The sequence below is a fragment of the Panthera uncia genome, chromosome D1, assembly GCF_023721935.1.
Source record: "Panthera uncia isolate 11264 chromosome D1, Puncia_PCG_1.0, whole genome shotgun sequence".
In the NCBI taxonomy this organism is placed as follows: Eukaryota; Metazoa; Chordata; class Mammalia; order Carnivora; family Felidae; genus Panthera; species Panthera uncia.
Window position 1 is genome coordinate 12,972,511 of NC_064808.1, and position 18,992 is coordinate 12,991,502.

General features: G+C 36.6%; 3 protein-coding genes and 1 pseudogene across 4 annotated transcripts in view; all 4 read right to left on the reverse strand.

The window, feature by feature from the left end:
• The window catches only part of LOC125916030 (olfactory receptor 8J2-like), a 1,944-nt gene extending 1,014 nt beyond the window's left edge, over positions 1 to 930 (reverse strand). Inside the window, exon 1 of one of the 2 annotated variants that reach the window (XM_049622184.1) lies at positions 470 to 930. In XM_049622184.1, coding sequence (XP_049478141.1) covers positions 470 to 915 — 446 coding nt within the window. In that variant the 5' untranslated portion in view covers positions 916 to 930. Of the gene's footprint in view, positions 1 to 9 lie in introns of both variants that reach the window. The other variant, XM_049622194.1, reaches the window with a different exon arrangement.
• Positions 931 to 7,212: 6,282 nt separating this feature from the next.
• On the reverse strand, positions 7,213 to 8,369 carry LOC125911373 (olfactory receptor 8K3-like; annotated as a pseudogene).
• A 5,253-nt stretch (positions 8,370 to 13,622) lies between these two features.
• LOC125911383 (olfactory receptor 8K3-like) lies at positions 13,623 to 14,786 on the reverse strand. The gene is made up of 2 exons (XM_049615254.1): positions 14,726 to 14,786; positions 13,623 to 14,590 (listed from the first exon to the last, which is right to left on the reverse strand). The coding sequence occupies exons 1-2, from the start codon at positions 14,784 to 14,786 to the stop codon at positions 13,623 to 13,625; spliced, it is 1,029 nt and encodes a 342-aa protein (XP_049471211.1).
• A 54-nt stretch (positions 14,787 to 14,840) lies between these two features.
• LOC125916035 (olfactory receptor 8J2-like) lies at positions 14,841 to 15,788 on the reverse strand. Its single transcript, XM_049622208.1, has one exon. The coding sequence runs from the start codon at positions 15,786 to 15,788 to the stop codon at positions 14,841 to 14,843; it is 948 nt and encodes a 315-aa protein (XP_049478165.1).
• Between the last annotated feature and the right edge of the window lie 3,204 nt (positions 15,789 to 18,992).

Genomic DNA, 18,992 nt, shown 5'->3' on the forward strand with positions numbered 1-18,992 from the left:
ATCCTTCACATCCTTGTTCCTTAGGCTGTAAATGAGGGGATTCAGCATGGGTATCACCAGGGTGTAGAAGACAGAGGCCATTTTATCAGTATCCAATGAGTGGTTGCTCCTTGGTTGCAAATACATGAAGAGAAGGGTCCCGTAGAACACAGTGACAGCCATCATGTGGGAGGCACAGGTGGAAAAGGCTTTTTGTCGACCCTCTGAGGAACGTATCCTCAAAATGGCAAAGATGATGTTGAAGTAGGATATTAGAACAATAATCATAGAGAAAAACAAATTGATCCCTGCAGAAGTAAACACTACTGTTTCTGGAATATGGGTATTGGAACAGGACAATGCCAACAAGGGGACATTATCACAGTAAAAATGGTTGATTACATTAGAAGAGCAGTATGATACAGAGAACACACAGGAGGTAACAGTCAGTGCTGTGGTCAGACTGTAGAGGTATGTGAGGGATACCAGCAGCAGACAGATCTGTGGAGATACCACAACCATGTAGAGCAGAGGATTGCAAATAGCCACATAACGGTCATAGGCCATTACAGCTAACATGAAAATCTCAGCCACAATAAAGACTAAGAACCCACCCAGTTGGGCTGCACATCCATAGTAGGATATGGTCTTCTTTGAAGCCAAGAAGTTAACCAGCATTTTCGGGGCAATGACAGTAGAATCGCCAAGATTGATGATAGCCAAGTGCCTGAGGAAGAAGTACATGGGGGTTTGAAGCTGAGAGTCAACACTGGTGAGGGTGATGATGCCCAGGTTCCCTGCCACGGTCAGCCCATAGATCACCAGGAAAACAAAGAAGAGTGGAATCTGGAGCTCTGGGCGGTCTGAGACTCCCATGAGAATGAACTCAGTCACCGGGGTGAGATTCTCTGGGGCCATGTATTCAGTGGCTTTCATCTTCTAAAGGAGAAAATGGAAGGAGATTAATAGATGGTAAAATCAGGTTTTCTGGTACATGCTAGATTGTAAACTGTTTCATTTAAGTTGAATTTCTTTTTTGTTTACAGTGAAAGGTGTCAGAGTTTAATTTTATTTCTCCTAATGTTTTAACAAAATTCAGATATTTAAACTCTCTAAAGACCAATTTCAAGTTGTTAGAACTGTTGTACCAAGCTATTAATTTTTCAGTTCTGTGTTGTATATAATTTATATTAGATGAATGTACATTAATGTACTATATTACATGTCTTAATATTCATAGGCATATTTAAAAATATTAATTATAACATTGCATAAATATATATTTACATATACACGCATATGCCTCTGTATATGTGTATGTTTCCAATGATAAAAGATAACTGCCTATAAGAAGTTGATGACCCAGAGTGATTTACAGTTATTTTTTCCTTACCTGCCACTGGCTTTCTCTTCAGCTCGTAATGTGTCATCATCTTTGGGATTTCAATATTTCTGCAGGAAATATTTTGACTGTGTTGGTTTTTCCTTATCAGTTTCTATCTAACCACACTGCTTCAGCTGTCCACCAACAGACTACACCTCAGTGGTGTTCTTTCTTCGTGTCATTCAAAAACTGAATTTTTTAAGTTTAATCACATTTCCTTTCTTCTGCCAAATAAACTAGTCCTTTGTATCACTCCGACCTCTACCTGCGATGACACTTCTGTATTATTGTCTTCTGGCAGCCCTTTCTTGTTTTCTAGCTCATACCTCTTTCTTTTACATTGTACAAAGCCTGTTTTGATGTTTGGAAAAAGTATCATTTGTAGGCTTGGTTTGCTCAAGTTTGATAACTTTGTTTTACTTGTACAGAGAAATGATTGGAGAAGCATGCTAACATTATTCAGTATGTAGTGTACTATGGGCCCAGAGCTATGCTAGCCATTTCAAAATAATAATCTCGTTATTCGGCAGGAGTGTCCTAGGAGATGGATGAAATTATTTCCATGTCCGATGAGATGGTTGAGGCTCAATGAGCTTAAGTCACGCAAAGAGACTGTGTTGAGTACTGATTAACGCTTTGGTTTTGTGGTTTTGTTTTACGTGTTTGTTTGGTTGATTGGTTGGATGTTAGTCCACCAATTTCTAGCTGTGTGGTTTTTGCCAAGTATTCATACCTGTGTTGTGTGAATGTCATGAGGTAATACACGTATGCAAGTTAGTACAGAGCCTGATAACAATGAAGGCAAAAAAAAAAAAAATAGTACCAGCAGTTATTGTTATTAGCGTATTTTGAATGATTTTCCAATGTGATTTCCTGCTTGTGTCCCTGTAATCCATTCTACCTCACTGAGGAGTTTTTTAGTTAAAATAGGAATAGCAACAGATGCCTCAGTAGCTCAGTCGGTTAAGTGTCCAACTCTTGGTTTTGGCTCAGGTCAAGATCTCATGTTTAGTGAGTTCGAGACCCGCTTGGGCTTGGTGCTGACAGCAGGGAGACTGCTTGGGATTCTGTCTCCCTCGCTCTCTGCCCCTCCCCCGCTGACTCTCCATTTCTCTCTCCAAAGAAATACAAATAAACTTAAAAGAAATAGGAATAGCAAGTGAATTGCAATTTTGCATATCCAAGCAACTGGGGCACGTGATATCTAGCTACACATTTAACAAACAAATCAGTTGTGTTGTTTCACAACTTGGGTTCTCTCACAACTTGCTTCTCTATTAAAAGTGTGGTGTGTGTTTGTTTAGTCAAAGATACTTTAGGGACACCAGGCTTGCTCAGTCAGTAGAGCATGGGACCCTTGATGTCAGGGTTGTGAATTCTACCTCATGCTGGGTATAGAGATTACATAAAAATAAGATCTTTAACAAAAAAAAAAGATACTTCATTCCATAAATCAAATATATGTTTGATGAGCTTATACAACTGTGTTGCACTAAACATCCCATGTCTCTTGTCCTACCACTGCGTCTGAAAAGAAATGCACAGGTAAGTTTATGATGAAAATCACTGTGGCAACACTCACTTTAGGCAAAGCATTTCCTGAACAAAAACAACTCAGTGCATGTTTCACTCTGGGTTATCATATATTCAATAAGTGTATTCTTAATTTAACAAAAAAAAAAGCACCAACAACAGTAATTGTGGACTGGTTACAATGAATTCATGCGATTATCTTTTGAAAATAACATATTTGCATATACTCTTAGCTCTTTTGAATTCATTTTTAATGAAGTATTACTAATGGCAAGTTGTGTTTTTATTTTGGTAAGTATGTCTCAAAATAAAAGATATTTTGACTTGTACATGCCGTGTTTCTCAAGCGTGTTTCTGAAAAGAAATATTTTATAGCTCTACCAAAATATTGAATTCTCAGTAAAAAAACAAACAAAAAAACCCTTTGAAAATATACTTAATGTTAATCATTTGATGGTACAATGTGGCTGAGAAATAACATTGCGTATTAGTTTTTAAATAGCTTCCGAAATGATTTCAAGAGCACAGTCCATTCTTCCCCAATTTGTCTGAAAGTGACTTATACATGGGCTATGTTAAGGGCAAACTGCATCTTCTGCTGAATTCTCAGCGTCCACCAGCAACGTACAGACTGTTGGGTCCACATCTTTCCGTCATATGGTTTATCACCCTGGGCAATGTGGGAAAACAGGGAGAGGAGAAACTAGGTTTTTTGTTTGTTTGTTTGTTTTTGTTTTGTTTTATCTTAGGCAATCTAGTAGGTCTTTCTTGGAGAAGAAATCTTACATTTCAAAGACACTTAGGAAGCTTCCTATCTGGTGTAAATGCCTTCTAAAACATCTCTTCTGCCAGCTCTGAGGCAGAAAGAATGCCTCCTCATCCTAAGTTGAAATGGACTCCTTGCAATGTCTATTGGTTATTCTGTAGAAGTGCTCACACTTTTGAATTTATCAGTAGGGGGCCTGGACACCTTTGTTTGAGTCGTTTCCCTGTCCCTTCCACCGGGCCATCAGGGGGCAGAGATTCGAGTCCTCAGGGGAAGAGAATAGAGCAGACATTTCAGTCCTGAGTCTGATTTGAATTGGTAAACCTCCCCAAGTACTTCGGTCGTCACACCCAGAATGAGCGCTTCGTAAATCGTTGGGTTGAACCTACCTGTGCACAGAGGTCTGCTGAGACCCACTTCTAAGGTTCCGCAGGAGGTCTTTTGAAGAGTGTTACAAGTGTCTGAAGTCCCTGTAGACCCGCACACTGAACTAAGCTGGTTTATGGCTCCAGTTCCCACACGTGCACCCAGGAATTCCCAGGGAAAGTTCTGATTCCCCGGGGACGGGAAGACCAATTACTCAAGTCTCCACACAACAACTGCACCCCAGGGTGAAGATGTGGGGTTAGCCTAGGGACACAGGCAGGTGATCATACTGAGTAACCATCACGTGCATTGAGTCCACCGTTTGTGTGTGTGTTTGTTTTGATTCGTCCCTCGTATTGGTTGGGCGGTGTGGCTGCTGGTCCTGGGGTGAAGCAAATCCAACAGTTGGAAAGCCCAGGATTCTGCCTGGGCTTTTTTTCTTTTTCTTTTTTTTTTTTTTTTTTTTGCCATTTTATTTGCCATAAAAATCAGATGATATACAGCATGCGTTCGAAATGCGCATCACTCTAAGAAGACTAAATATGAATTGTTCTATTGAAATTCAGAAAGCACCCATCATATACCTGATCCTGTTGCCGGTGTTTTATTAAAATTATTCGATGGAAATTGCATTTTTCAGAAAACCTTGTGATCTCTTATCAAGCATTTAAAATGTTATAAGTAAATATTGATAACATTTTTACTTTCCTGTTTGTATGGGGCTTTCTAGTCTGTATGCTTTACAAATGAAAATAGTACATCTAAATGCCTTTGTATTAATAGCTTCTAAAATAGTGCCCAGGAAAGAGTAGGTGTTCAAAAGATTTTTACTGACTACTGACTGATAAATGATAAAAAGTGAATGAGTGAATATAATAACCATCTTAGAATTCTGAAATAAAATAGGAAGGATTTTTAAGTGCTTATACTCTATCTTTAAGATGATTTTCACTTTGGTGAAGAAACAGTGACAACTTGCATATCATTCTCTAAGATATTCACTACTTCTGTCAGGATACACTGTTTCTTCTTCATCTCGGCCCATTCTAGGCTCCAGAACCACTGAAGTAACAGACAACTTGCAGACAGACCATAAAGAGGAAATAAAGATTTTTACAAATCTCAAGTTACTCATGACAATGAATTTAAACCCTTGAGGTTCTTTCCAGAGTCCAAGTACCCACAAGAGGGTTGTGTTGTTGCTTCCTCTCCGATGACATTTGCCGATTGTCTGTCATGTGACCACAGAGAGTCGGTACCCCGCTCAGTTAACCGTACTTTCACTCCCTCATCAGCTCTGCCAACCCCCCCCCATCTAATTAGCATTCCCACAGCGTTGTAAAATTAAAAAAAAAAATAGTTACTTTTGCATTTTTCATTGTTATTGATGCTTTATATTACACTTTGATCTCTTATTTAAAATGTTTGTTGCATAGGAGGTGTTGTCCCTTTCCTAAGTTGTGAGTACCATATATAAACTTACTTTGGTCAAGCAAATAAAGTTCTAGGATAAGACAGGACCATTCTGAATCACAACATTTCACCTTTCAACATACTTATAAGAAACACTGCACACATCTACATATACATACACATACCTATATATGTTCAGGAAATTATAGTACAGACACCATACTTCTATCCCTCACCTTAAAGAATAGTTTTCTCATACACGATTCATTATTTATTTTATTAAGTTTATTTATTTTGAGAGAGAGAGAGCATAAGCAGGAGAGGGGCAGAGAAAGAGGGAGAGAGAGAATACCAGGTAGACTCCTACAGCCAGCGCAGAGCCTGGCACCGGGCTTAATCCCACAAACCAGGAAATCGTGACCTGAGCCAAAATCAAAAGTCAGAGACGCTTAACCCTGAGCCACGCATGCGTTTCTATGATTCATTATTTTAAGATAATGCTTTAATTACATATAAGCTGAATATGCGCTAATCTATTATCCCCATTCACATTCCCTCCACCCCATCTACAAAGTTAGTAACTATACACAACCTTTTTCTCTTTTTTCCAAATCTTTTTATTTATATTTTGTCGTGATCAGAAAACTTAAAACTTCATAGGAACTCTACACTCTTGACCAATATTTAAGTGCACAACACAGTCATGGTGATCATAGACGCAATGTTTTATAACAAATCTCTAGAACTTAATCATCTTGCATAACTGAAACTTGATACCTGTTGCTTATCAACTATTTCTCCCTTCCTCCAGTCCCTGATGGCCACCATTCCACTCTCTGATTCTATGTATTTAATTATTTCTATACCTCACAGATGGCCTCATGCAGTACTGTGACTAGCTTATTTCACTTAGTATAATGTCTTCAAGATTCATCCATATTGTCTTTTGCAAAATAAAGAATGTATTTTCTGTTATAGTTTTGAATACATAAATTATACATAGTATCGCCAATTATGTGGTTTTACAATTTACGTAAGTGAATTCAAGATGTTTCCCTCGTTGTGATTGGTACATACATGTGTAATTTAATTTGTATGTATTACTGATAATAAATTTTGTCTATTACATGAAATAAAATAATACCTTTTCAATTTCTTTATGACATCTTTTATACCATTTTAAATTTGGTGCAATCACATTAGTTGTGTTTGCAAATTACCTAACTTGAACAAAATTAATTAATTCTGGGGAGTAATTTTAAATGCTCCGAAAATATTAGCAATGTAACTATGTGTTTTCCTAAATTAAAACATATTTGCTGTTCATAATAAATATTAAATAAGAATACAATTGACTTTACATAGTCACAGTCATTTTATTTACTTTTATCACAAAAATGCCTTTTCTTATAAAATTGAATCTTCTTTGATACCCCTTCATTTTTCTATTAATCTTGGCCCTGATCATATCACATTATCTGCTTTGCCACAGGTAAATTTTATCTGCACTTTGTCATTCATACGTAGCTTGTTATTGTTTAACTATATACTTATGTACTTATTAACAAAACACTAGAATTTCGAAGGTATTTAATTGATATTGTATACTGAATGTCTTTTTCTGCAAATGCACTTAGAAGTATGACTTATACATAGAGGTCAATCTTTAAATATACGTTGACTCATTTATCCTTGCTTTTCCCTCTGAAGGAACACAAAACAATGTTTAATGTTTATAATCTTATTCATAGGAACCACACAGTGCAATAAATTAAGGGAAGGTATGCATAGTTTTTTTCCACATCCTTTGTCCTGCATAGTTTACATCTTTGTTCCTCAAGCTATAGATCAAGGGATTCAGCATGGGGATAATGAAGGTGTAAAATATATGAGCCACTTTATCAGTGTCAAAGGAATGACTGGGCTTAGGTTCCACATACATAAATATTAAAGTCTCATAAGACTCTGTACCCACTGTCAGGTGGGACCCACAGATGCAAAAAGTCTTGTGCCTGCCCTCTGCTGAGTCTGTCCTGACCATGTCTAGCAGACTCAACAGGTAAGATGCGAGAACTATCAAAAGGACTAAAATCAAATTAAAAACGGAGAAAATCAAGGTGCCGGGGTGGCCCAGTCGCTTAGGCATCAACTCTTAATTTCCCGGTCCAAGGTATCTCGCGGTCATGATCTCACAGTTCATGGGATCAAGTCCTGCATCAGGTTGTTCACACAGAGCCTGCTTGGGATTCTCTCTCTCCCTCTCTCCGCCCCTCCCTTGCTTGCTCTTTCTCTGAAAATAATTAAGTAAACATTTAAAAAAATAAAAATAAATAAGACCCGACAAAATCAAAATCAACTCAATCATGCCTATTTGAGCAGAGGAAAGATAAGAAGAAAGGACTGTCACAGTAGAAATGATTGATGATACTATAGTCGCAAAAGGATAAACTAAAAATGTTTATAGTAAATAGAAGAGAAACAAATGTGCTGTAGAGATAGGGGATGGCCACCAGGACCTGACACACCCTTTGTGACATGAAGACTGGATAGGGCAGAAGGTTACAGATGGCCACATGGCCATGTAGCTACCATAGGGCGTAGCCAATAGAATGAAAATTTCACTAACAATGAGGATAATGTAGAAAGCTACCGGTGTGGTGCACAAATAATCAGAGATTGTGTTTGCTTCCATGATAAAACTTATTAACACTTTTGGTCCTAAAATTGTTGAATAACTCAGATCAGTGAGACCCAAGTGTTTGAGGAAGAAGTACATGAGTGTTTACAGCCTAGAGTCCATCTTTGTGAGGATGATCATACCCGATTGCCCATCACTGAGACTGGGTAGATGAGGAAGAGCCCAAACAATGGAGGCTGCGGCTCAGGATGGTTTGTGATTCCCATGAGAATGAATTTGTTCAGCACTGTTTGTGTTTTTTAAAATGTTTTTATTACTTATTAATTTTGAGAGACAGAGAGAAACAAAATTTGAGTGGGGGAGATGCAGAGAGAGAGGGAGACACAGAATCCTAAGCAGGCTCCAGGCTCTGAGCTGTCAGCACAGAGTCCGACCTGGGGCTCGAACTCGCAGTCGGGAGATCGTGACCTGAGCCAAAATCGAGAGTCGGACATTTAACCGACTGAGCCACCCAGGCACCCCAATGTTTTTTTAATCTAGGTTTATCGGAAAACCTATTCCGGATAGATAATCTGCATAATAAACAGCTTCCTTGTTATATCATCCGTGTGTTAGTGTTGTAGCATAGAAAACTAATATAAATAAGATAAATCCAAATTTCAAATTCAGGATATTTAAAAATAAACCCCCAACCCCCTACAAAACATATATAATAATTTATATTGTTATAAAGACACACACACAGAGAGAGAGAGAGAGAGAGAGGAAGAAAGTAAGGAAGAATGGAAGATTGGGCCAGAGATAGAGATAGATCAGTGTTTCAGCAGTATTACACTGGGATATTTGTCTTCCAAAGAACAGTTGACACTGTTTTGAGGTATTTTGGTTGTCATAACTTGAGGAGGAATGCTACTGGCATATTATGGGCAGCGTCCTGTGATGCTGCTAATAATCCTACTATATTAGGGCTGTCTCCTACCTGACAAAGAATTAAACAACTCAAAATGCCAGGGGGGCCAAGGCTGCAAAACTGCATAGACAGATAGATAGATGGATAGATGATAGGTAGATAGATGATTAAGTGGATAGATAGATAGATAGATAGATAAAGGCATCAAACATTTTAAAAAATGGTAAAAACCATAGATGTATAGGTGGTTATCAAATTTTTCTGTTTGTTGTTTGTACAATGGTGATTACATAATTACATTTACCAAATTACATTCACATGATATAATATATTAGTTATGTACAAAAAATTTAAAACCTCAGTGCCAATGATCTGTGGAAACATCTAAAACCACTGTTGTAAAGCATAGTTCTGTAAGACCCCTTATGCCTACACGTGGTACAGGATGAAACAATTAATACACTTGGCTGACATATGACAGAAGTATGTAAGCAGGAAACTTTAACAAATCATAGTAGAGATTATTTGACTTTATTTAGAGAATTATCCCAAGAAATATACATAAGTAGATGGGGCCTCTGCTATACTTAAAATGGTGGTCTATGCAAAGGAATACTTTGAGCAAATGATATAAATTATCTTACTCCCTGTTTCCATATTAGCAAAATCATTTTTTTTTGCAAGACTGCTGGGAAAGACAAATGAAGTGAGAATTGGTTCAATGTGTTTGTGGTACCTGGAAATAGCTTTCAAATATCATATACATAGTGGGGTTTTTCACGTGTTTTTTTTCAGAGGCGATAGTATGTTGTCTGAAACAGATTATCTCTAAATATGCACATATAAATTCTTTTTGTGCAGCTTCTTTTCAGGGTTATGATGATGAATAGTTTGTTATCAAGTCAAGTAGTATGTTATTCAGCTAATTGTCCCCAGTCCCCTCACCCTGTCACATCCCAACTCCATGACTAAGATTGGACCATCACTGTGCTGTTCTTTTGGATAAGTTGTTTCTACTTTACATACAATATGTAATAAAAATTTACCTAAAACCAAAACATTTCCTCCCCCCACGTGCATTTTCGTTACAACTGACATACACCAAGTTGTTTGTAACACATCAGACATATATTGATTGTAGGAATCTAGGAAAAATATGAGGAGAAACTGGGAGAAAGTGAGGTTACTGGAATTGGTTTTATATAATAAAATTTTATAAAAATTCCCTTTGGATAAAGGGATAAATTCTTTTAAAGAAAAAAATGTGTCTTATGCTTACTATATTATTCAACAGACTACTGTCAAGGTAAATGACGCAGACAAGCTTATAGATAGATAGATGTATATATAGATACAGGTTTATAGATTCTGGAATGATATTTTAAGTTTTTCTTCACATTAAGGCCACAAAGAACTACATACTATGAGAATAGCCTATAACATGCACAAGCATAAGTATAATGAAATAAAAATATATATACATATCCCTAATAAACTACTAATTAAAAATATCAGAATAAACTGAGGATGGCAGGCTAAAGTAAAAGAATAAATGGTTTAAAAAATTGTATCGTTGCAGAATTCTACAGAAGAAGGAAGAAATCAGGAAGGGAAAGAAGGAGGAGGAAAATAAGGTATGCTGGAATTATATTGAAACTATAGATCAATCTAAAGATATTGGACATTGTTACAATAGTAAATCTTCTATTCCATGGACATATTTGGTTCAAATTTTCATTGATTCTTCCAAGTTAAATTTTTATACATATTATTAATGACGACTCATATATTTGTATTAGATTTTAATAAATTAGGGATTTATTTTATTTGTTTTATAAACGTTACCGCTCCTTAAATTTTATTTTCTAACTGTTATGGGTGGGATGTAGAAATAAAGTTGATTTTTCTAAATTTGTTTTGTATCCAGCAAATTTACTAAATTCACTTATTATTTTTTAATAAATTATTTATAGATTTTTTTCTATGTAGTTAATCATAACATTTACCCAAAAATGTTTTTAATGACAGTATGTGGTTTCCTATCTTTATACTTTTTATTTCCTATTATGGTGAACCAGCTACAATGTCTAATACATATTGAATATACATGATGAGTCCGGGTCTCTTAGTCTTAGGGTTAATTTCAGAAGGTAAGTGTTCAATGTTTCCGTTTTACAAGTTTTCTGTATGTTTTTAAATGCAGTAATATGTGTCCATGATTATAATACTGTACAAGTATTTTCGCTAACTTCAATACCTCTGTGTTCAATCTATTTATTCCCCCGTATATAAGATTTTTATAGATATCATTTATAACACTGATTTCTTCTATTCTACTCAGCTTGTCAGTTTATTACAAGTTGCTGTTGAATTTTATCAGAAACCTATTTGTTTTCTTTTAACTAATAAGAATGTTGATTTATGGATTTAAGTAATGGGCTTTCACGTGTGAAATCAGCCTTGCATTCTTGCCTACATGCAGTACTCCTCAACTGTATCAAACATTCTAAACCAAAATGGGTCACTTATATAAAGTGCCAAATGAGTACAGTTCAATCTCATTTATATTTGCATATGCCAGTGTGATTTTGGGAGAGCCTAGTGTCTTTCACCTGGTATTATGTCCATTCGTTGTTCACCTCCCTGGCTTTCTTTGCTTATTCCAACTCATGGAGATATTTTCCTCTTGTTCAAGAAATGTTGTGGTTTTGGGGCACCTGGGTGGCTCAGTCTGTTAAACAGCTGACTCCTTATTTCAGCTCAGGTCATAATCTCATGGTTCTGCTGGTGAGAAGAAGCCCTGTGTCCACCTCTGCACTAACAGCAGGGAGCCTGCTTGGGATCCTCTCTCTCTCTGCCCCTCTCCCTATCTCTCTCTTTCAAAACAAATAAATAAACATTAAAAAATAGTCTAGTTTTGTTAAAGGAATTTATACCCATCATTAAATTCTTCTTCTTGGGTATTACCCTGGTTATTAAAGCTTTTGCATTTCCATATACATTTTGATATTAACTTAAATATTTAAATACCGACTGGGATTGGATTGTTACTGTGTTACATCTATAGGATAATTTAGGGAGAACTGATCTCATCACAGCATTTACTTCTTCCAACCAAAGGACATGACATACTCCGACATCTATGTTTTCTTTAATAACTCAGTAATGTCTTTGTAGTTTCTGACAACAAATCACGCAAATTGTTTATAGATTTTTTCTTGGATACAGATTTTCTTTTCAGGTGTAATTAATAGTATAAAATTTCATTTTTACAAGTCTTTTGCTAGTTTCTAGCAAAAAAACTGATCTCTTATATGGAGACCTTATATATACCAACCTTGCAAAATTTAGTTGTTATTTTTAATGTTTCACCTTGAAGTTCTTTTGAATTCGTATTGTACATAATTACGCAACTTAAAAATAACCGTGCTTTTATTTATACTTTGTTAAGCATGCACATGTTCACAAATCATAATTTAACAGAAAACTGCCCATCCCTTCAAGCACTAGTACAGGTTACAGAATGTTAGTTATAGTATACATTGGATAATACATCATTTATTGTTAGCATATTTTACTGTGAATTTTAAATAAAACACAGGCATACTTCTTTTATTCTGCTTCACTTGATTATACTTAGCATCATATATTTGTTATGTGTGTGTGTGTATGGGTCTGTGTATGTTTTAAACAAATTGGAAGCTCAATTCTTCAGTGGAAGAAGTAATTTCAGATGTGGTAGAAACAGCAAGAGAACTAGAATCAGAAGTGTAGCCTAAAGATGTGAATGAATGGCTTAAATATCATGATAAAACTTTAATGGATGAAGAATTGCTTCTTATGCATGATCCAAAAAAATGATTTCTTCACATGGAATCTACTCCTGGTGAAGATGTTGTGAGGTTGTTGAACTGGCAACAGTGGATTTAGAATATTACATATACATGGATGATAGAGCAGCAGCAGGGTTCGAGAAGATTGACTCCATTTTGAAAAGAAGTTCTACTGTGGGTAAATTCTATCAAACAGCATCACATGCTATAGAGAAATTATTCATGAAAGGAAGAGTTAATAAATGCAACAAACTTCATCGTTGATTCATTTTAAGAAATTACCACAGTTGGGCACCTAGGTAGCTTAGTTGGTTGGGCGTCCAACCTCAGCTCAAGTCATGATCTTTCTGTTCAGAGTTCAAGCCCTGTGTCAGGCTCTGTGCTGACAGCTCAGAGCCTGGAGCCTGTTTTGGATTCTGTGTCTCCCTCTTTCCCTCTCAATCTGCCTCTCCCTGCTTGTGCTCTGTCTCTATCTCTTTCAAAAGTAAACATTTAACATTTTTTTAATAAAAAAAACAGAAAATACCACAGTTACCCTAACCTTCGGAAACCACCACCCTGACCACTAAGCAGCCATCAAGATGGAGGCAAGACCCTCTGTGAGCTAAATATTATGACTCTGACTGCTCAGATGACAGCATTTTTAAGCAATGCAGTGTTTTTTTAATTAAAATATACACATTGTATGATTACCTCTAATGCTAAAAATACTTAACAGACTATAATACAGTGTCAACATAACTTTTATATGTATTGGACAACCAAAAATTCATTTAATTTAGCTTATTGTGAAATTTGCTTCATTGTGGTGGACTGGAACCAAACCCGCAATATCTCTGAGGTATGCCTATGTTTGAACACTTTCTCCAAGTACTTTGTAGGGCATTTTTCACCTTTTTGTTCCTCAAGCTATAGATCATCAGATTCAGCATGGGTACAACCAATGTGTAAAATAAGGAGGCCATATTATCAGTATCAAACGAATTAGTAGATTTCAGCTGCACATATGTAAAGAATAGAGTGCCACAGAATAAGGCAATCACTGCCAGATGGGATCCACAGGTGGAGAAAGCCTTGTGCCTGCCTTCTTCAGAGTTCATCCTGAAGATGGCAACAGAGATTAGAATGTAAGACACAAGGACTATGAGAAGGGATGACACCAGATTAAAAGCAGAAAAGATCAGAATTATCAATCTACTTTCATGGGTGCCTGAGCAGAACAAAGCTATCAATGGCAGACTGTCACAGTGGAAATGCCTGATGACATTACAGTCACCAAACGATGAAAGGAACACTTTCATGATGGTCAGCAAAGACAAAGAGACACTATAGAGGTAAGGTATTGCCACCAGCACCTGACAGAATCTTTGTGACATAACAGCTGTGTAGAGCAGAGGGTTACAGATGGCCACATAGCAGTCATAGGCCATTGCCGACAGAATGAAAATTTCATTAATGATAAAAATATTGAAAAAAGTGATTTGGGTGGCACACCCATTAAAGGAGATTGTATGTTGATCTACAGCATAATTTACTAGCATTTTGGGTCCCACAGCTGTTGAATAACCAAGATCAGTGAAAGCCAGGTGTCTGAGGAAGAAGTACATGGGTGTTTGTAGCCTAGAGTCTATCTTGGTGGGGATGATCAAACCCAGGTTATTCACTACTGAGATCACATAAACAGTGAGGAGTAGTCCAAATAATGGAGTCTGTAGCTCATAGAGTTTTGAGTTGCCTTGAAAAGAAATTATAAAAACCCAGTAGCCAACTTATGTTGCACTATAAAATGTGTTTATATTGAAATCACTGTTTACAACTTAAATATGTGTACTTTTTTTGGTAACTAATACATATTTGTATTAGGAAAAGTTGGTTATTTGAGGTTGGGATAGAAATTGGTTACGATTTTCCCATCGAAATTTATGGAGTTTTAAACTATTACTTCCTTGGCATTTAGCAGACATTAGCTTTTCAGGAGAAAATGAAAACCCTCAAATAGAGACAATTGTAATTCTTATTTACATGAATTTGAAAGACTGGTATGGTTTATTTAGGAATCTCTTCAATGTATCCTTCACATCCTTGTTCCTTAGGCTGTAAATGAGGGGATTCAGCATTGGTATCACCAGGGTGTAGAAGATAGAGGCCATTTTATCAGTATCCAATGAGTGGTTGCTCCTTGGTTGCAAATACATGAAGAGAAGGGTCCCGTAGAACACAGTGACAGCCATCATGTGGGAGGCACAGGTGGAAAAGGCTTTTTGTCGACCCTCTGAGGAACGTATCCTCAAAATGGCAAGGACGATGTTGAAGTAGGATATTAGAACAACAATCATAGAGAAAAGCAAATTGATCCCTGCAGAGGTAAACACTACTGTTTCTGGAATATAGGTATTGGAACAGGACAATGCCAATAAGGGGACATTATCACAGTAAAAATGGTTGATTACGTTAGAAGAGCAGTATGACACAGAGAACACACAGGAGGTGACAGTCAGTGCTGTGGTCAGACTGTAGAGGTATGTGAGGGATACCAGCAGCAGACAGATCTGTGGAGATACCATCACCATATAGAGCAGGGGGTAGCAAATAGCCACGTAGCGGTCATAGGCCATTACAGCTAGCATGAAAGTCTCAGCCACAATAAAGACTAAGAACCCACCCAGTTGGGCTGCACATCCATAGTAGGATATGGTCTTCTTTGAAGCCAAGAAGTTAACCAGCATTTTAGGAGCAATGACAGTAGAATCGCCAAGATTGATGATAGCCAAGTGCCTGAGGAAGAAGTACATGGGGGTTCGAAGCTGAGAGTCAACACTGGTGAAGGTGATGATGCCCAGGTTCCCTGCCACGGTCAGCCCATAGATCACCAGGAAAACAAAGAAGAGTGGAATCTGGAGCTCTGGGCGGTCTGAGACTCCCATGAGAATGAACTCAGTCACCGGGGTGAGATTCCCTGGGGCCATGTATTCGGTGGCTTTCATTTTTTAATGGAGAAAATGGAAGGAAATTAATAGATGGTAAAATTGATTGTAAACTATTTCATTTAAATTAGATCATTTTTGTTAGTAATCAAAAGTGTGAAATTTTAATTGTATTTCTTGCAATGTTTGAACAAAATTCAGAAATACAAACTCTCCAGTAACCAATTTCTGATTGTTAAAACTGTTGTACCAGGCTATTCATTTTTTCCCATTCCATGTTGGATATAATTTAATTTAGCTAAGTATACATTAATCTACTATATCATAAGTATGAATATTTATATGCATAATTAAACATTAATTATCATATTGCATGCATATAAATATTTAAACATGCACACACATGCCTTTTTGTATGTTTTCAAAGATAAAAGATAGGTGCGTCGAAGAAGTTAGGCATCTGGGTGGCTCAGTCGGTTAAGTTTCCAATTCCTGATTTCGGCTCAAGTCATGACCTTACCGTGTGTGAGATCCAGTCCCGCATGGAGCTTTGCGCTGATAGCCCAGAGCCTGCTTGGGATTCTCTCGCTCTCTCTGCCTCCCTCCCTTTCTCTCTGTCTCAAAGTACATAAATACACAAACAAAAAAAGTTGATGAGCCAGGATCACTTTCAGTGACTTTCAGTTATTTTTTCCTTAGCTGCCACTGGCTTTCTTTTCAGCCCCTTCCTGGTCATCATTCTTGGGAATGTCAATATGTCTGTGGGAAAAATTTTGAGTCTACTGGGATTTTCCTTATCAGTTTCTACCACACCACGCTGCACCTCACCAACACACTGCACCTCAGTAGTGTTCCTTCTTGATGTCATTCAGAAACTGATTTTTGAACTTAATCACATTTTCTTTCTTCTGCCAAATAAACTAGTCCTTTCTATCACTCTGACTACTATCTGCTCAGACACTTCTCTAATATATTGTGTTCTGACTGCCATTTCTTTTTTTCTAGCTTATACCACTTTCCTCTGAATTTTTTAAAACCTGTTTTGACGTCTTAAAATATTACTTATAGATTTTATTTGCTCAACGTTTATCACTTTGTTTTACCTGTACAGAGAAATGTGTGGAGAGGTGTGTTAACATTATTCAATATGTAGTATGCTCTGAGCCCAGAGCTATGGTACCCATTTCAAAATAACGATCTCATTATTCTGCAGGAGTGTCCTACCAGAGGGATGTAATTAATTCTATGTCTGATGAGATACTTGAAGCTCAATGAGATTAAGTCATGCAAAGAGTCTGTGTAGAATGTTGATTAATGCTGTGGTTTTAGAGTTTTGCTTTACGTGTTTTGTTTGCTTTTTTGGTTACTTCATTGGTTGGATATTAGCCCACCAATTACTAGCTGTGTGATTTTTATCAAGTGTTTATATGCCTGTGTTGTGTGAAACTACGGGATAATACACGAACATGAGATAGTACAGAGCCTGATAACAAAGAATGCAAAGTAATTGGTACCACATTTATTGTTTTTTGAACAGCATGTTTTGAACAATTATCTTTCTTTTCTTTTCTTTTCTTTTCTTTTCTTTTCTTTTCTTTTCTTTTCCTTTCCATTCCTTTCCTTTCCTTTCCTTTCCTTTTTTTCTTTCTTTCTTTCTCTCTTCCTCTCTTTCTTTCTTTCTTTCTTTCTTCTTTTTTTTCTTTTTTAGAGAGCACGATCAAGACAGGGACACTGAGAGGGAGAGAGAGAATGCCAAGCAGGCTGTATGCCATCACCACACTGCCTGATGCAGAATTCGAAATCATGAACCTTGAGATCATGACCTGAGTTGAAATCAAGAGTTAGATGTCCAACCAACTGAGCCACCCAGGAATCCCTGTTTTGAGCAAGTTTCTGATGTGGATTCGTGTTTGCATCCCAGTAACTCATTCAGCCTCACTGAGGAGTTCATAGTTGAAATAGGATTAGGAATAGCAAATGAATTATAATCTTGCATATCCAAACAACTGGGACATGTGTTATCTGCTATATATTTAACAAACAAATCAGGTTGCGTTCTCCCACAAACTGATTCTCTTTTAATACTATGGTGTTAATTTTATCATATATCAAATATATGTCTGATGAGCTTATCCAACTCTGTTGCACTAGATATCCCATATCTCTTTTCTCCTACCATTGAATCCAAAAAGAAATTCACAGGTAAGTTCATGATTAAAAAAATCATTGTAGCAAAGCTCACTTTAGAAAAAATCATTTTCTGAATAAAACATTTCAGTTAACGTTTCAGTCTGAGATATAATATACTCAATAAATATATCCTTATTTTACAAAAGTAAAAAAAAAATCAACAACAGGAATTACAGATTGGGTACTATGAACCTGTGCAATCAGCTTTTGAATAGGATTTATTTGCATATACCTTTACCTATTAATTTTATTTTCTACTGAAATATTAACTAATGGCAAAGCTAGGGTTGCTTTTTATTTTGGTAAGTACATGCCACAATAAAAGTTATTTTGATTTTTACATACAATTCTTTTCAAGTATGTTTCTGAAAAGAGATATTTTATAGTTTTATCCAAACAATAAATTCTCAGGGAAAAAATAAAGCTTTCAAAATATACTTGATGTTCATCACTTTATGGTACAATTGGGCTGAGAAACATTATTCCATATTAGTTTTTAAATAGCTACTGAAGTGATTTCGGAATATATTCTGTTGTTTTCTCACTATAGAAATTTGTCTTAAAATTATTTAAACATTGGCCATGTTAGGGATACACCATGTCTTCTTATGAGCTCTCAGGGCTCGGTAAAAACATCAGTAACAACATCAGAAACGCCTGTTGACATTAGGGAATCTTTCCTTCATGGGGTTTGTCACCCTGGGAGATGTGAAAATCACGAAGGGGACAAACTTGTGTTTCTTGATGCTAAGCAATGTAGGAGGTCTTTCTCAGAGGGGAAAAAAATTATCTTTCAAAGACACTTAAGAAGTTTCCTAAGCGGTGTAGAGTTCCTTCTAGTACATTAATTCTACCAGTTGTAAGGCAGAAAGCACTCCTCTGTAACCTAAGGTGAAATACAGTCCTCATAATGACTACTGTTTATTCTGTACAAATGCTCACACAGTCCAATTTATCAACAGAGATTCTGGATACCATTGTTTGAGTCATTTCCCTGTCCCTTCCACTTGGCCATCAGTGGGCAGAGATTAGAGTCTTCAGGAAAAGAGAGTAGAG

What these genes read in the sequence shown, in the direction of transcription:
- LOC125911383 (XM_049615254.1), bottom strand. Translation starts at nt 14,786, where the DNA reads ATGTCTGCTAAATGCCAAGGAAGTAATAGTTTAAAACTCCATAAATTT. An exon ending in TAAATTTCGATGGGAAAATC is followed by an intron (nt 14,591 to 14,725) that starts GTAACCAATTTC and finishes GTGCAACATAAG; the next exon opens with TTGGCTACTGGGTTTTTATA.
- LOC125916035 (XM_049622208.1), bottom strand. Translation starts at nt 15,788, where the DNA reads ATGGCCCCAGGGAATCTCACCCCGGTGACTGAGTTCATTCTCATGGGA.